The sequence below is a fragment of the Pieris rapae genome, chromosome Z (assembly GCF_905147795.1).
Source record: "Pieris rapae chromosome Z, ilPieRapa1.1, whole genome shotgun sequence".
Taxonomy (NCBI): Eukaryota; Metazoa; Arthropoda; class Insecta; order Lepidoptera; family Pieridae; genus Pieris; species Pieris rapae.
This window is the reverse complement of record NC_059534.1, coordinates 6466197-6485483: the sequence shown is the minus strand read 5'-3', so window position 1 is coordinate 6485483 and position 19287 is coordinate 6466197. Positions and strand designations below refer to the sequence as shown.

General features: G+C 31.2%; 1 protein-coding gene across 1 annotated transcript; it reads right to left on the bottom strand.

The window, feature by feature from the left end:
• Positions 1 to 1581: 1581 nt before the first annotated feature.
• Positions 1582 to 19279, bottom strand: LOC110999310 (tyrosine-protein phosphatase corkscrew). Its single transcript, XM_022268320.2, has 12 exons — positions 19070 to 19279; positions 14334 to 14496; positions 6799 to 6966; positions 6407 to 6560; positions 5652 to 5798; positions 4578 to 4709; positions 4177 to 4304; positions 3939 to 4100; positions 3757 to 3867; positions 3451 to 3541; positions 2724 to 2872; positions 1582 to 2216 (listed from the first exon to the last, which is right to left on the bottom strand). Exons 1-12 carry the CDS (start codon positions 19222 to 19224, stop codon positions 2199 to 2201), a joined length of 1578 nt encoding a protein of 525 aa, XP_022124012.2. The 5' UTR covers positions 19225 to 19279; the 3' UTR covers positions 1582 to 2198.
• Positions 19280 to 19287: the final 8 nt, after the last annotated feature.

The window sequence follows — 19287 nt, the reverse complement described above, 5'->3', positions numbered from 1 at the left end:
TCTTTTTCTTTTTAACTTTAAACATCTCTTTTAAAAGTAGTTCAAACCACATCTTCAAGCCTATATTAGCTAGTATGAAATAAAGTTCACAAACTAAAACTACACTTTGCTGTCGCAATTAAATTAACTTGAATAAATAAAAATAGATACCCGACTGTGAGTTTGATGTTAGCGCACTTTGGAATATTATTTTTGAGAGATTTTTAATCTTCAATGTAAAATTTTTGAATTTTACATATTATTTTTATAAATCGTATACCTACCTATTACATTTAGATTGTACAAAATATTATACGTCGTGAAAAGTTTAGATAATGCGTTTTAAACATGGGGTTTATTTTTTTTTATTTTTACCACCGGTATGGAAAATATTGGCATTGCTAAGATTAATAAATTTCGTAAAGAGGCTTATAATGTTTATGGGCCAATCGAATGAAAAATATCATTGAATAATCTTAAATTAGCGCCGTAGTGGCCAGCATAATCTAAAATTTAAATATATGTCTGAAGTATTATCATATCAAAATTTACGATTTTGTTATTTTACACTCCGACTTAGTAACTTTGTGCCAAGTTATGATATTAATATAACAAGTAGGTATAGTTTTATACACAAAATACATAGATATCTGCGTATTCTAATCTACTGTTTAACTAAGCCACCGTAACTATTATTGAAGATATTTTGATTAATTGTGCCACAGATTAAACAGGACAAAACGTGGACGTTTAAAAGTTATATAATTCGGATTTAGTACTTATAATTTAAAAATACCTAAATGCCATTAGTAAATAAAAGGTTTGAGTGAATGAAATATTTCCATTTAGGCACATATTTACTTACCTAGGTATTGTATATCAATGTGTTGGTTATAAATATTTAAAAAATCATTTTTTGTTTTAATATGTTATTACTGAGTTATTGCTGAGTCTTATTCGGTTTGTAATATTTCATGTTTATAAATAGATTTACTAATAGCTTGAAATGTTTTAAAACGAAATTAATAAAAATAAATACACATTAAATGGTTGTATTATTTCGTCATTTCCTTAATAATAATACCTAGTTTTAAATCGTTTATTTGAAAAGAAAGTGGTACATTCAGATTCATTATATATAAAAAGAAAATCGCACAGTCAGCCTTATTAAAATTGGCATGCAAATGTCACATTAATTATCAATGTCATAATATTATATTGTTGTCAAAAGTTATGGTCTAAATACTCTCCCACACTACAACGGCACATTGCCATTAAATATTTAATCACCTTCCCCTTGAAAGATTACGTGCCAGTGAAAGGATAACTTCTAATTAAAAATGGCGTAACAGTTTTATAAATACATCGTGTTGGATCTCTTGGTAGAACAGGCAAGTTCTTTTTTATTATAATTATTGGTTTTTAATTTTAGTTTTGTGTAATTTTGGATACTTTTAGCTAGTCATAACTGCTTCTAGGATATATGTATATTATTGATAGAAGTATATTCTTATTAGATTAGTCAAAAAATGGTCTACAGCTTAGAAAAGGTCCAACAGTCATACTAGGACAAATACATTTTGTCTGAAAATGAAAAATCGCTTAATGTAGAAAGTTTCTAATACTTTTATTATTTTTCGAAGTACTCTCCGTTCCCCTCTACATATCGTCGCATTCGATGGAAACACTGAGAAATGCAGTGGGCCCATTATTCCTTAGGGGTCTCTTCTATTGCATTTTGGTACACTTTCACCGCTCCTCAGGACTCGTAAAGCGAATATCTTGAAATTTATCTTTGGTTCTTGGTAATAAATGAAAGTCGGAAGGTGCCAGGTCAGGACTGTATGGCAGAGGACTCATTATCACGACACCTGCCATAGTCAAATCAAATAATCAACAGTCCGTTTTGCGGAGTTGGTTGGAGCATTATGGTGGTGAAGGGCGACTTTCCTCATCAGGGACTTTTTTCCAAGATAATTGTCTGCAGTCTGTCCTTCCATCTTCTAGAACAACTGTCGTGAATTTACCTTTCCGACCAAAGAATGAAGCAATCACACAGATAAAGATATGGATATCTTTACTAATTCGACACTCGATAAGAGGGTGCAATCAAAAACAAATTCAGAACTTAATTCATATATTAATATAGAAATTTATAAATAATTTGTACAAAATTTTACTTTATGTGTATGTTATTGGATGTCTGTGTGTATTTACGGTTACGCCTCTATAGTTACCTGTGAAAGAAAGCAAGCAAGAAATGTTATTTTTTTCTATATTAACATACAGCCAATGGACTGAAATGTGTGGTTAAATTTATGTGTTAAATGTCAGGAGTACCTGTAAAGTATATGTATTGGATGTATGAGGAAGCTGCATTACATAACTATATATATGTGAGATGTAAGAATCTTACAACCTTCCGGGTTGCCTACAGGCGTACAGACCCTTACACATAAATCGTAAATAATATATATGTACGGGAAATCACTAAGAGTCTTAACGTATCAGACGGAGCCCTATGGGTAGGATCGAAGTTGGTGGGTGGGTGGTGTACCTCAAAGCTATCGGGAAGAAGTCTTCGCCACTTTGAGAGGAAATGAGAAATGAATACTGACTACGTTAGGCATTTACATTTCATTTAAAATGAAATTGAATTAAGAACGTTCGTTAGTGTGCCCGCTTTTAATCAAATATTCTCAATAGTTCTAGTTTTGTTATTACTTAGGTAAATATATACTTACTTTCTTTTTTAACTTAACATTTTTGTTGTCAATATAACTTTGGAGGGCCAAATAAATAAATCTGTACTGGCGTTTATTTTGAACCATGCCCGGTCTCTGCATACGAAGTGATTTCACTGCATTATACGCATCTATTTCACAATTAAATCCTATAACAAAATACAATTCAAAGTACATTTGATGCAACAATTTCAAGCTAATATACATAAGATAAAAAGTCCCTTTGTATTGTTCCAATGAGCCCTAATAAAAAAACAAAAATATGTTTATGCATATGTGTAAACAAGTACACATGAACATCAAAAAAGTACGTCAAAATAACCGTTTACTATTGCAGAGGAAACCACTGAAGAAACACTCCAACGACTTTTAACTCAGATCAAGGTTATTTAGAAATGAAAACTATTATCAATATCTACTTATATACGAAAATACCGTGCTACATATTTCTTCTATATTATATTAGACAAGCGGTTCATATCGCATATTTAGGCTGACCCCTAATTCATTAACTTCGTGACAAAAAGATACTGAAAATTGTCCTGTCAACAATTCTAACGTATAAAAATGACAGCATTTACTACTCGACTGTTATAGACGAGACGGATATGCCAGCTCATAATAATAAGGCATTTGCACTGGCATTATAAAAGGTTCAAAAAATCGCAACGCATTTTAAATAAGCATACATTCGCGTAAGCAAGGCATTTTAATTCTAAAAAATTACCTGAAATTTTAATTGTGTCAATCAGCGTATCTATTACAATAAATGTTCCCGTTCTGCCCACGCCCGCCGAGCAGTGAACGCACAAAATATTCTGTAAAATATATTTCAAAGTGAGTAAAGAAAAAGTTTATTTAATTTTATTTATAAAGCAATTTGGCAACCCTTCTTCTTTGCTAAATGCAATTAATGCAATTAGCGAACAGGTATTAAGCCTAATAAGTGGGTTACCTTATCATTAAGTGAATTAAATAACGTCTAATCATATAATACGTCTATAGAAGCTGTAAATATTTAATGTTTTAGTACCTTTTCTGGAGCATCATCTTCTTGAGTAATTTCACACATTTTTCTGTTAATTTTTTCAATAAATCCTAGTATACCGTGGGGATCTGGTGGTGTGCCATGGTCAGGCCATGTCTGTAAAAAGCGAATCAGTTCAGCTTTATCTGTATAATAAAATTGTTAGCTCATATTTGAAAAAAACTAACTGTAAATTGATACTGATAGATAGTCCTGGTAGAAATTTTGTCGCTGACAATAAACTCCCTTATTATATAGTCCTCATGGAATGACTCTGAAGTGGAGGAAACAGTAAGATCATCGTGTGTTTCTTTAAGATTAAGGTCCGGCCAGTATCGTTCACACTTTCTCTAAAAAAATACTTTATTATTAATAATGTTTTTATTATTTTTATATCTTTTTTATAAAGCAAGACAATTAGTATACCTTTCCATTCTCAACTTCTTTTGTAATCATAGCAATAACTCGTACATTATCTTGCCATATCATTTGCCAGAAATCGTCTATTGTGTTTGAGAGACACCCCTGCGTTGCAATATATATTTTATCGTTAACTGTAATTGAAAGATGGTTATCGAAGTGCATATTATATAGCAGTACTTTCGCGATTGACAATTCACAAATTACGAAAAATTACCTGCAATGGCAAGCTTATAAATATCAACAATTCATACGTTATTAGAAAATTATATCAGACACTATACAATTTTAAACACAGTCAAAACTTTACAAATATATAAGACTAGAATATATGCCTTGTGCGTACGATGAAATACAAGTTAAAATTCTAAATTAAGTGTTAACGGTAATTGGATGTTTAATATTACCTAAGTTTCTGTATAAATTTCCGTTAAACTTGTCCAGCTTTATACATCTTTTTACTTCCCTGAGTGTGTCTTCTGATAGAGATTTCGTAATCAATGGTACCATCTCTTTTGGTTCACTTCTTAGTATTAAAGCTGAAAAAATATATATATAGGTATACAATGTGATCGCTGTCCTTCTTTATTTAGCAAACAAAATCCGTACTTGATTTCCTTGTTTACCAAAACATTAGATCTTATCATAAGTATCCTTGGCTCTGTACAACCTCTATAAGAAACATGTGTAGTGTTTTTTCAAATTATTTCCTATTTTACTTAAATGCGGAATTCATAGTTACTAGTCATATTAGAAGACAATTTAAAACAATGTGAGTATATTATTTTTAATGTACCTAAGAACTGTTATGGGAAACCGCAATCCCTTTTCATTATATTGAGTAGATTTTTAACTGAAATCTAAAATCATTCTTATTTTCTGTTTTAATACAGTTTCAATGATTCAAATAAGGTATATCGCTATTTAACAATATTGCAAGTAATGTGATAATATGGAATTTTGCGACACATTTCACCTTGTAAAGGATAGTTTTTTCTTGAAACATTATCAAAAAGATTTTATATAAATAAATAAATTATTAGTAAATACTATCATCATCAATTGATTTAAAAACACCAAAATAATATTTATTTATTCCCACTCTTTAATTTTACTTGTTACGAAACACGTGTTCTAAATATAAAAATACTAGAATATACAACTTGAACATAGTTATCGATTTCCATGCCACCTAGACCTAACTTTACGATGTCGAATTTAGGTGTTGGTGTGCACGCGCATCGTAAAAATTCACAATCATTTTTCTCCATCGCGCCAAAAGATCAAAATATTTTTAATATTTATACGAGTATGGTCACTACAAGATGTTGTTTGGTTAGCTAATTACGTAACAACTAAGCAGATTTCTTAGGTAGAGACTGAATAAATTGACCAACACGTTATGTTTTTGATGGCAATACGATTATGAAATAGTCAATTTTATATCCCAGGGTGTAAATAGAATTATCACACCAACTCACAGTGCACACTGTCGAGGCTCTCATTCGATGACTGCACGGAATTCGAGTAACTTCCCAATCTTGATGGACGAATGTAGTTTGCATTTATGTAATCTGTGTTCATCGAACGACCAATGCGTTTGCGAAGTACCACCCGCGTTTGGTCATCTAAATAAAGAACAATTAAAATGTTAGATTTTGATGTTGACACTTGTACACAGGATAACAATGAGATGCGAATCGCTCTCTGACTAGCCTCTGGAGAATATATCATTGGGTGCCCCGGACTAATGAGTCGATTTGAAATCAGGCGCAGGATCTAGGTACGGGCGTTCAAAAAGTTATTTAATTTGGCGCTACCGTACAGTTTTCATCACATAATCTTAGGTATATGAAATCATTGAGCAGTGTTGGCCTAGTGGCTTCAGCGTGCGATTCTCATACCTGAGGTCGTAGGTTCGATCCCCGGCTGTGCACCAATGGATTTTCTTTCTGTGTGAGCATTTAACATTTGCTCGAACGGTGAAGTAAAACATCGTGAGGAAACCGACATGTCTTATACCCAAAAAGTCGAGGACGTGTGTCAGGCACTGGAGGCTGATCACCGGTTTGCCTATTAGATTTAAAAAAATGATCATGAAACAGATTCAGAAATCTGAGGCCAAGCCCTAAAAAGGTTGTAGCGCCACTAGATTTATTTTTTATATGAAATCATTATGAACTCCGATATGAGGAGAATTAGGTTAATTTATTTTCTCTTAAAATAGGTCACTTACAAGGTAAAATATTCCTGTATCGATTTTTCTTAATATTTTCATCTTTCATGCCTTCGTTCAGCGAAAGTCCAATAACTTCGTCAAAAATCTTGAAAGAAAGGAACTCACTATCGAAGCCAGACTTATTGTCTGTCTTTTGTATGTCGTTCATCTCCTGAAATAAACACACAGGCATTGCTCATAAATGGATGCTAATTAAAATATTATTACATTATTAATATTATATATTATGACATTTTTGCATGCTTTATTCTTCTTTTTACTAATAGATATATTAACCTTAAGTATATAAACGTTTTCTTTCGAATGGTTTTGTTTTTTTTGAAATCAAAGATGAAATTGTTGTTTTATTCTTCTATACTGAGTAAATTACAACAAAGAATGAAATCTACCTGCACTTTTCGATTAATATCTTGAGCTCTCAGACAGGTCCCTGATACAGGTTGAAGCAAACGAAGCACGTCTCCAGAATTTTCTATCATAGGATATGATCGGAAGTGCTCAATTAATCCGACCAAGTCATCGAACTGCTCACCACTGCCCACATCGTATTTATTTTGCTGTAACAATAATATTAAAGTTCGTTAATAATAAGCCGAAAATTTTAAATTGCCATACGCTCCGGACCCTAAGCATATTGCAAAGCAATTAAAAATTCTTCTTTGTTACATTTTCATACAAATATAGTTTCTCGACTTTCTACATACACTACTGTTAAGGCATTTTGACTAGGCCCCCTGGATTGACATTAAAAGAGAGAGCACATGACCAATTAGGTTGTACAACTCTGTCGACGTCTGCTCTACATAGGGGACATAGCCCTTAAGTCTAGCTAACTAAAAAGCTCTGGCTTTACGATTATAATTTTAACTAGGTTCTATTTTACTACTTACATGCAGAACATAGAAAAGAGTGTATAGTTTTTGTATTATCAAGGAAGCAGAGGACCTTTAGAATTTAACTTAATACACGAACTATTACGAAATCTTGGTTATCGAACTTATGAATTAAAAATATTGATTAGATCAGACCAGTCGTTCGTTAGCACTGAGAAAAATCTTTCTGTAATAAACATCTACAATTTGTAAACAACAAAACCTGTTGCATTCCATCACAGCTGTGGCAATGTAATAATCTTGATAAATATAACACTCAATTATATTTGTAAAATTACAGTATACGGCGCTGTAATTCAGGTTATATTATTTTAAAACGTCTGGACTTCCTTTAATCACATCACATTCAATTCCATTAAAAGTAACTAACCACTGTTTACATAGGAAACACATTATGCAAAGTAAAATTCACTCACAAAATTTCTTCATAAAAAGCAATCGTTTTGTTTAATTAAATGAAATTGTACATTTAGTTCACCGATTCAGTCAGGAAGTAGATCTATTTGTGTCACTATTATAATTTCAAATGAAGATTTCATGTTTTGAATATCTCAGAACGTCTAGACTTGAAGCTGTACTCAAAATATAATAATATTAAAAATAAATCGTTTTACTCACTTATTTACGAATTAATACATAAAAGGTATCACTCACGACTTTAAAATACAGGGTTCTAAGGAAATACATCGGAATGTGATATTTAAACTGTATCTTTTTTAAAAAGATATGTTCTGGACACTTTAGACACCATTGCACCACGACGAAGTATTGAGATGACTATTGCGCAGATGCACAATGCACTTCATGATGCGCGTTTATCCGGTCTAACTCCTTTTTAATCGTGATATCCTAGTATTCACAATGCAATATTATGCATCGTGTAGATCGCAGTGAACTGTCACCTAACTTCATTCGGAATGATTAGGTGCTGAAGTTAGGTCATGAAGGATGCACTAGAAGTTCATTGTGCACAGGTAATCTAGATTCAGCGCGCATGCCCTGTTTTCATCTGTTCCGGTTTATGCTTCCCTGGTATTTCAGATATATTAAAGACAACTATGTTTCTAGCAAATGTGTATGTGATCCGTATGATCATATTTAAACGCCTTATTAAATTATGATCATTCTGTATGTATTCAATCACACACACATCGAATATTCAATTTTAAAACATATTTCTTTTTCATATTAAATTATTAATTTAACACCAGTAAAAATATGTTATCGTTTTATTATAATTAATTATTTTAATTGAATTCGATTCAAACTCAAACTTCGAACTTTTGAGCATAATTCAAACACAATATGCATTTTAACAAATAAAAGTTTTGGTTTAAAATGAATAAATTATAATTTAAAATTAAACTAACACACAATTATCTTTGTAACGTAACTTTCAAAATATAAAGATTATTTTTAAAATTTGATCGAAGTCAAAAATTAAAGTAGTACTCGAGGTGACATAGTACGGTTGCACCCGAGAGCATAAACTGCATTTTCGACGCGATCAACCTCCAATACGATTCTGGGTTCCTGGTAAGCATGGTGCAAAAATGCACCGACGAGCGTGTATTAACTATTTATACCCATGCACTGCACTCGGCTTGTGTACGTCGTCATATACAGCATCTGACTGACTGAGGTACGATTTGCTTTCAATAACAATATATATTGAAACTGCTACCGTTTCTGCGCACCTGATTTTAAAATTTCACTGTCAAACTTGGTTCGACAGATAAGATAAGAAATAAATAAAATTATTTTATAAAATCACAATACTTTTTATTACACATAATTGTTTAATAAGGAATTATTATTTTGAGATATTTTAAACTTAAAGTTCTCTGGTGCTGTATTTGTTGACACTTACAGTTTTAAACGATTCCGTCAAATTTTGATAGGAGCTTTCCACCTTGGTGCTTACAAAATTTTAAATAAACAAATTTGTTTTACTAAGAAGTATGATGAGGTAAGGATTTTTCATAAATGTGTTTTTTTTTAAATATAATACTTGTATCGAAGTGAATTCTTGATATAAAACCCATTGCAACAGGTATAAAAGAACTTATAACTCGAAAATCATGAATAACTTTTAATTATAAAAATACATTATTTTTTACTGTATATCTTTTGTTTTTGCATTAACAATAGTTAATTAATTATCATACAATATAAATAATTATATTTTCTTTACATCTAACTTGAAAAACTGAATTGACAGAGATTTTGTTAAAACTTAAGATGTCATGTGGAACAGTTCTTCTCTTCCGTTCTACGCCCTTGATTTATGAACTGGCAGTAAATGTAATTAGAAACATTCAATGTATATTTCTTTTGTAACGTTCATAAATCTACATTGTACCTATATAATTAAATTATTTTTTACTTTGAATAATATGTATTATGATCATGTATATGAACTGGTCGAACTCCATCTAGCATCCCTCGATCAATTGGCTTTGGTTGGTTTAACTTGTCTTCCATACATTGCGTTCTACATAGCGTTTAGACCCACTCTCAATAAAGACAATAATTGAGCAATTAAGTAATTTTTGAGTTTCTAAAATTAGGAAAACTGCATAGCTTTGTACATTATTTTGTCGCTTTATAATCTTAGCCCGCAAAAAACTCGACTGTCGGCATCTCATGCATACGAACTTTCTAAGAAATTCGTTCTCGTTTGCAAATTGGGATTGCTTGCACGTGTAGACTGTTGTTGACCATGACTAATAAGTAGGACTCATGAAGTCATCTATACGTTATGATAGAGATAATCCATGCCTCCTACTTATGACAAAGAAATCGTTCACTCAGTGAAAAAACAGTGAGGGTCAAGAACAAGGAGATGAAGAAGACGAGACGGATGAGCCTGAGCCTCCGCTGAGCGTTAAAGAAGCTCTGATAGCTGCTAAATTATTAGAAAAATACTTCTATTATCACCAAGGTGCCTCAATATCGCAACATATTAATGAAATAAGTAAAAAAATACAGCATACATTAAATTTGAAAGAACTAAGTTTAATTACCGTTCACGTGGTAAAATGAACTGTCTCGTTTATTAAATGCCACGTTGTCAATAAGCTTGCAACTATGGAGGCTTTAAATGAATACTAAATGTTGAAAATTCAAATCTGGTATAGGTCTAACCAGCAGTTGGAAAAATCATAAAACCACTTTTTTGATCAGTTCTGGTATATTGCTTATTTATTTTATATTTTTGAGCGACAGCTTCGCCTAATGCATTTACTGTGATTTTACTTCATCACAAGAAGAATCTCAGTTTTCAGACCACGCGCGCTCGACGCAGACGACATCTTCCTCTCTATCACCATCTCTGAATTTTCTGAGTCTTGGAACTAACAAGTGTTCGATGTTAAAACATTATTATTTAGAATCTAGATCGGGCTTAGGAAAAGTTACATGCTTCGAGTAGTGTCAGCTAGCCAAAGTGTTTTAAATAATGTTTCATAAAACGCTTTTATTGTATATTATACAGTAAATTATATTACTTTACTAACATATTATGACAATTTCCGTGTGTTCTCGTGCCGCCATTATTTGATGATTATGTGATGTAAAATCCGGCGATCACGACGGCGAAATAGGCTGAAATGTTAGAAGCACCCAAGGTGATTTTAGTGGGTATTTTACCCAGCTTTTAGATTTGCGTACTACACTGTGAAAATGCCCAACGCATTTTCACCTCGAGTAACAAAAGATCGAGTTTTATCATAAGGCACCATAGAACTTCTGTCCTATAAAACCTGACCTATTAATGTATTGAGAAAACACTTTTTCTTGTGTTTATTATTTTTTGACACTATGCCAACTTCTAAATAACATAAGTGAATGTAATTAAACTTATTACGATAAAGTTATACAAGCAATGAATAGGATTGAATTGCGCGACCAATATATAATTACTAACTCCTTACTTAATTATTACATAAACCGGATACCACATTAGCATGTATATATGTGTATATATAATCGTGCTTAGGATAACTAAATAAGTCTGCAAGTGATTCAATAAGATGACTGAATTCCAAGAATTATGATACACACTTAATCATTTCGACTCGCTGTTTTTAACACTAAAATCGCACTTACTAAATATAATCAGAGCCAGTTTTGTCTTGAGATATCCACAATATTATGAGTGATATTATAGCGATTCGAGTAGAGACATAAAAAAGTACTGTATAGTTGTACAATCAAACCAGAACACGTAAATAGAGTATATGTGTAAAATCTAGGAACAAATATATTGAATAAAAAAATATATTCTAGAATGTCAAGATATCGGAACGCTAATCAGACGTAACCCTATTCTTATTCTATACATGTTTCATTAATTCAAGTGCGTTATATTACGGAATGTTTATACTTCAATAGAAAATTAAAACTGAAAAATTATTTGCTCGTTTTAGAAATTGTATGAATTCCCCTTCTGTTGTATCCCTCTTGGTTTTGTAACCTCGTTATATACATTCGTTAGTATATATATATATACATATATATATATATATAGTTAAACGAATATATAACGATAAAAAAGTTAAGAACTAATAAAAGTTAAAAACTTTAAATGTTTATATATATTATATAAACTTTTAAAACAATATTGTATTTACAATTATATTGTGTAGTGAACCACTTTATTGTAAATACAATATTGTTTTAAAAGTTTCCGACCTTTTTAGGAATTGTGGCTGTGTGAGTACGTGCATTTTAATTGCAATGCTACTTCCAAGTTATGTGATCCTAGTAGAGATAACCCCCAGCGTAAAGGTTGCAATATATATCGCGGAAATACTAAAAACCTAGATATGTCACACCCACCCCCAATGATCAATAAAGTGAACTGACGACTCTTCAAATGATATGCGCTCCTAGTAACATGATGTTATACATTTTACCTACCTGTTTATGTTTTATTGATACGTAAGGTCGGTCGGTAGGTATGATATAGATACGTATGTAGTGTGACTTTGTTTAACTCTAGTAAAAACTTGTCTGTATTAATATTACGTGGGACGCGAAAAATCCTTTGTTAAATTAAGATCTGGGATTTTTTAAAGGCTTATTTCAACTGGGATTATTTTCAGAAGCTTATCCCTTCTTCTTCCCTACACATATGATGAATATGATCTCTTATATGAATCTCTTGTAAAACTTCAAATCTTCAAATCTGTCGCCTTATAAGATTCATTTTAATCGTTAAGCTAGTTAAGACAAGTAGTACGTTCTAATTGTAAAATCACAATGTTCTTCTTTTAATTTATTGTATTTCTTTTAAGTTATAATTAATATTTGTAGTGCGTATGTAAGCTTTCATCGAAACATTTTCAGCGGTTCTAATATATCTCTGTTTCGTCACAGTACAATTAACATACGATTTACTACTTCTTCGCGGTTTTATTGTTCCATTCAATTTGACTTAAAGAAAACAAAAGCGCGCGAGTGTTGAGTTTTACGTACCTTATTTATCCAAAATGGGAAGATAATGATTAATAGCTTATAAACAATCGGTCCTCATGGCACGTAGGCGACGTGTCGCGGTCGCTCGTGGAATACAGAGTAAAAAAGTGGCCGGATTTTTTGTAAACAAACGGTTACGTAAAAAAACCCACTATGGTTACAATATAATTGATCATAGTTTGAAGATTATGTATTATAGTTTGTTATATTGAGCTAAAGACGGAAGTCATAAAGTACTTTAATTCTAAAGCGAATTATAATGAAATTATACAAAAATAACAACAAAATACACGCCTTCAGGTCTCATCATGTCACAATATTCGTTCCCCTTCTCCTCCGAAACGGCTGGACCGATTCTTTTGAAATGATTTTTTTTATTTATATTCAATAAGTCTGAGAATCGCCTACTATCTTTCAAACACCTAAATGAGAAGGGGTGTCCACCGCAAAAAAAAATTTTTTTGTTTTATTTTTTTTTATGATAAAGCATACAAAAATACATAAAAAGCTTAATTTTTATCCTCCCTCAACGATCAACCCCTATTTGTATTTGTTGTTTAGAACTTAAAAGTTGAACTCTGAGATTTATATAGAGTACAATCCTAAAAGGTTTTCATTCCGTAAAACCGAACCCTCTCTGGGGTAGCATAGCAGAATGTTCCATGTTGGTATGTAGTAAAAAGATAGGCATTAAGGCGAGAGAAAGTTTGCGGGGGCATCTAGTAATATATAAAAAGGAATGGGAATTAGCCTTGTATTAAATCCAATTACAATTTATCTTTTCCTTTAAATATGTACATGGTTACGAAAGGTTAATGTGACAAATAGTATAAAGAAGAATTAAAAGCGATACATTAATTTATATTATATGTATTTGTATAGATTTAGCTCTCCACTCTAAGAATAAGTGTTCGAATTACAGCCGTGCATCAATTAATTTTTCTTTTGCACAATTAAAATGCTTGGACATTCGATACATTCGATACGAGATCCACATATCTTAGACCCAAAAATCGACATGTAGCAGGCGTGGAAGGCTTAGCCTATTAAATACTACATGTAATTTGAAACCATAAGAGCAAGTAGGGCTACTTGGTGCATTCTTGCCAGTTCTTCTTGCCCGCTCTACGTACGCTTTGGTAGCAACTGTATATTTGAAATCAATTTAACATCTGTTCTGTTGACATTCATAAGTGTACTTGTTTACCTATATGAAGAAAGACATTTTGAGTTTAAATTTGAGTGTAAGTTTGATTATAATAATTAATCAAACAATCTTAAACTAAATTGAAATATACGAAGGGTCTGAACGCACAGTATTTAACGTACATATACATACAGTATGTGTAAACACTGGAGTATTGCAAACCAATACGACTTAGGGTCCTTTAAGTGAGGAGCGTACCAATTCTTACAAGACCGGCAATGCTATGGCGAGCCCTCAGACATTAAAGTGTCCATGAGCGGCGGTATCACTTAACATTAAATAAGCCACCTGCTTGTTTGCCCCGTTCTATAAAAAAACTTATTAATTAATATAAAATACTTACGTGTCGACGTATCATAACGTGCCTGACTCTACCTCGCACCCTCACTGTGAGAACGTACTCTCCCGGATGCGTTTGAGATTCCCTTACAAGAAATGATCCATTTCTGCCCTTCTCCATGATGAGATTCTCAGCATCTTTTGTAGACATTACACCATGAAACCATCTGTAATTAAATAAATAATGTACATGGTATATATATGAACTATTTATCTATTTCTAAATTATATTATTACTTGTCTGTAAATTGTAACGCACTATAATAATTATTTATGCGTTTGGTGACTTAAGTATTTATATATGCATATGAATAAGGTACATAGCTGCTTAATGTGCGTGTAAATGAACACACGGTAGGGTCACGTGAACATAACTATGAGAATCATTCCTTTGAAAATGTCAGACAATCGATGTTTTTGCAATCGTAATAAAAATAACAACAGTTAATATTTTTATTGCATATATTATATCCATAGTTTTGTCTTTTTCAAATCAATATATTCTTTCAAACAAAAAAGACACAGTTACGATGTAAGCGAAGGGCAAAAAGTTAGTAATTTAATTATGTACGTATAAAGAACGGTTAATTTAATAAAATTTTTAAAACGAAAGTGATTCCACAAAACAAGGATTCATAACATATTGACAATAAGAATAATCATGTTTTCGTCATTAATGTCGAACAGCTCCTTAGAGGCTCTACTACATGCACAAATCAACTTGGCACCTGATTTGGCGATAATGACATTTGACGAGGTGCCTAGATAACTTCTACGTGTAGTACAAGTAAATTTCACTATCACGATCTGTCGTGTTTCTTGAGTCCGTTCGAAGTTGGACCTTTCACGGTCCTTTACATATAAATATAAAGCATACTATAACATAATTAATGACTGAGAAATTTCTTACATTCCTAGAATCAAACCAGGTCAACGGAGAAATCCATTATTAAAAAAATTAACAAATTAATAATTAATTTGTTAATTTTTTAATTATTAAGGACCTTTAAAATTGTGGCTAACGACTTCGACAAATATATTTCTACGGAGATTGTAGATACGGAGATATAAGTTTGAGTACATATTCAATCAATAAAATATATGTTTTATTTGTTTATATAATACCTTCTTGAACAGGAAGAAAGATTAAAAAAACAAACTAATAAAAACATACAAACTATCTCCCATTCTACTTCCATAGACATAACTTAAGTTGTTTACTACAAAATATAACAATGCATAATTAATAAAGGTTTCAAGAATCGATTTAAACCAATTTATGGTATTACAGGTGTAATTAAAATATCAATAATAGGAAGTAGAAAAATGAAGCACATTTCTAAATATACGTTACAAAAACAATGTCGATAAATTTATTGTTTAACGAAGCTATTGTACATAAACTTCCTCAAAGAAAATATAAAATTATGAAATTAGATTGTTGAATATATATATAAAATTTCATAACATTCCTTACAATTTTGATCTTTTATTTTTGTGTATTAAGTATTTTTACGAAATAAGTTTGTTGGCTATAAGGCCTGATGCACTGCGTATTTTTTAAACCTTTTATTTGTTATTTTCTTTATGAAATTAAGCGTAAACAAATTAAATATTATTGAATTATCATACAAATTGTATCATTGTTTATAGCATATTTAACACCCGCACTAATGACAGCATTGCGTTGAAGGAATTTGAAGGTTTTGATATTAACAAGGATTTCATATATAGGAAATATTTCCATTATAAAAAAGAAAATAAGTTTAAAGATCTTGATTGACGCGAATTTGGTCAAATAATTACCAATTCGAGCTCGCGAAACGTTAATAAATATAAAAACTGTGCAAAAAATAATTTTAAAATAAATATTTTAAGTTATATGAAATGATTAAGTAGTGCATATATAACATATTTTTAATTAAACATAAAAAATATTTTCCTATTTTTAAAGCCTACTTAAGTGCCTTGATATAAATTACATAATGGAGGTGGTTATACATCTATAGCATTTGAATTGTGACTTTGACATTTAAGAGAATGTAAGGTGTTCAAAAACTATCACTTCCGTTTTTAAAATCGTACGGACGCACACAACTTAGATATAGCACCTATTTGCTCCTAAATAAGTAGTAAAAGTTAAGTATATAAGTAAAAGTACAACAATATAAAGTATGAAGCCTGTCATCGTGAATGCAATGGAATATTTAGATGCCACAAACTTGTAAACCCACGATCTAAAAGGGAAGGGCAACGTATGGAACTAAAAGACTCTGTAATGCTCTTCAAAACATCCTCTTGGGCATGTTGTAGGCAAATATTAGTATTAAACATTTGTCAACTAATATATGTTTGTCAACTCAACAACATTAAGGCTAACATAGGTACAACACGCACAGATTAAAATAATTAACAAGAACGGCCTTAGTGCAGTGACCCGATCGCCTGAGGCTTCGGGCCTGGGCGACCTCACAATATTTCGACATGACTCAGCCCACTGCCACCCGATTAGGAAGCTCTTACATCGACATTTTGAACAATCATTAGATGGATAAAGAATAACGATCTTAATATTGCATATTTTAGATATGGTCCAAATATAGCTATGTTAGTATAGCTGTTAATCCTTCAGCTGTAGAGCCTTTATGAGGCTCATCTTGCCTATAGAGATATTATACAAGTTAAGGGTAAGAAATCTAATAATCCCAGATAATTATTGATTTGTTTTTACATATATTAAAAAGCACTTTAAATAATTGTAACTTTGTATTAACCAAAAGTAACTTGGTACTTTTGATATATACTAACATAATTCTTAAGATTATCGCAACGCTAATATGTTGTATGATCAATAAAGTGATTATTATTAATACTGAAATATTGTTAAAAATTTAACGTGATCTTGCCTATGCAAGATCACGTTAAATTTTAATGTTAAATTTTTTAGTTACCTATGTATCAACTAATTTATTATCTATAAATCGTTTTACGTTCTATTGAAGAATACTTTGATAAACATATTATTGAGCTTAAATATTTATAAGTAATATGTTTTTAGATAAAATAATGTGTGATTAAATACTAAAGCATTGTTCTGCGTAGTCATTTTAAATGAAATAAAATAAGTTTATTCTATCTATTTATTTTAAGTTCAACACAAAATACAAATTAAAGTTACAATATGTCTAAATTTGTTTATAGTTAACCTTATTTAATCGCACCAAAAATGTCTTATAATATAATTATAATTCGTGATTTAATCATACTATTAAAGTTTTCTAAATGTGCGGGCCGCAAGTCGCGACTGCCTAGTTCTTACATGTGTGGCCACATAATTGTTTCCATTTATAAGAATTTCCATTCCATTTATAAGTTTTATCTTTAAAAAACCTTTAAAAACAAAACAATCAAAGATAAAACCTAAACCTTTATATAACTACTATGAATAATGCGATCCTTTTGAATTCAGATAGTGTGCTATTAAATAGATCAGTATTTCATACATAATTATTGAAAGCGCGTAATACGCTAGCAATCACAACCACTTCGCCAAGTGTGATTGTTTGGCACTCGCTGCCAAAAAAACAAAAAAGAAATATAGTGCGATATGTCCCGCATTACTTCTAAATGATTGTATTATACGCTTTACCTAAAACAAACTCAGTTCCATACGTAACCAGGTAAAAAGGTTAACTTTAAATATTATGACATTGATGTTATATGTGCACGTTATGTGCCGAATTCGTTCTTGGTTTGTTTTTGCAATTGATTCCAGTAACAATTAGACCTTAAGGGCAGAATTTGAAATAATTATTAAACGTATTATAATATTATATTTAATAATATAATATTATAAATACGTTTATGTTGGTTGATATAAGTGCATATTTCAACAAAACGAAGATTTTCCCGACGACATTAATTATTGCGAATGTACTGTTACATGATAAAGGAAAAATAAAGACAATGGATACGTAAAACTATTGGAAATAAAAAATTAGTGACGTTGCGGAATAATTAATTACGTTATGTATAATTGGTAGATGCGTCAATACACTATTACTGTAGTTTACGTATTATTAGTTTTTTCATTACCATAAAATTATATCTTTATATCTTTTTGGATAAGTATGTGTCAACAATTTCTTGAAACCCCTAATCTAAAAGATTTGTTTATCATCTTTGTTCTATAATATAATTATTTAAAGCTTGGTGAAATGAAATACATAGAATTTTGGATTGTTTTTTTAATTTCTTGTAGGCCGCGAACCTTACGATAGTTACACGAATCATATTCACGATGCTCGAGCTTTGAAGTTCCGAATACGTCGACAGAGCGCGTCGTAAATTTTACATACTGCATAACATTTCTAAAACGAAAGCTTTTGTTTTAAATATTCAAGCTGCGGCCTGTTGGTGTCATTGAAAGCGTTCCTGAAGCCGTATATAAAAGCTTAATATAGCACAGAAGAATGGTAAAAATATTTAAGCCTAATAACGAATCAGTTACTTTTATTTCATATAAAGATTTTGATTATGATGAGATATGTATTAATTTGAAAAAATATATTTTATATATACGGGTATGAATTCTAGGTTAGGTATTAAAAGTAATTTTTTTGTACTGGGCGATAATATTATAAAAAAATTGTAATGAATAAATTTTTATAAAAGTAATAATTAATATTTGTTAATGTGTTAACAATATTTTTGCAAAGCCGTTAATTACACATAACTTACTTTTTTAACATAAATGCCTTGCTAAGTTCCTTAAGGACTGTGGACACAATGGCCCCTGCAGCTGGTACTGCCAAAACCGAGGCATCCATGCAAGCTGAGAGGGCGGCTGGAGCGAGAACTCCCAGTCTACTCAGTCGAGGACAGTCTTTAGACATTATAGAACTGAGTACGCACGACCGTAACCGCTTTGCGATCTGCTTCGCGCGCAGATTGAAACG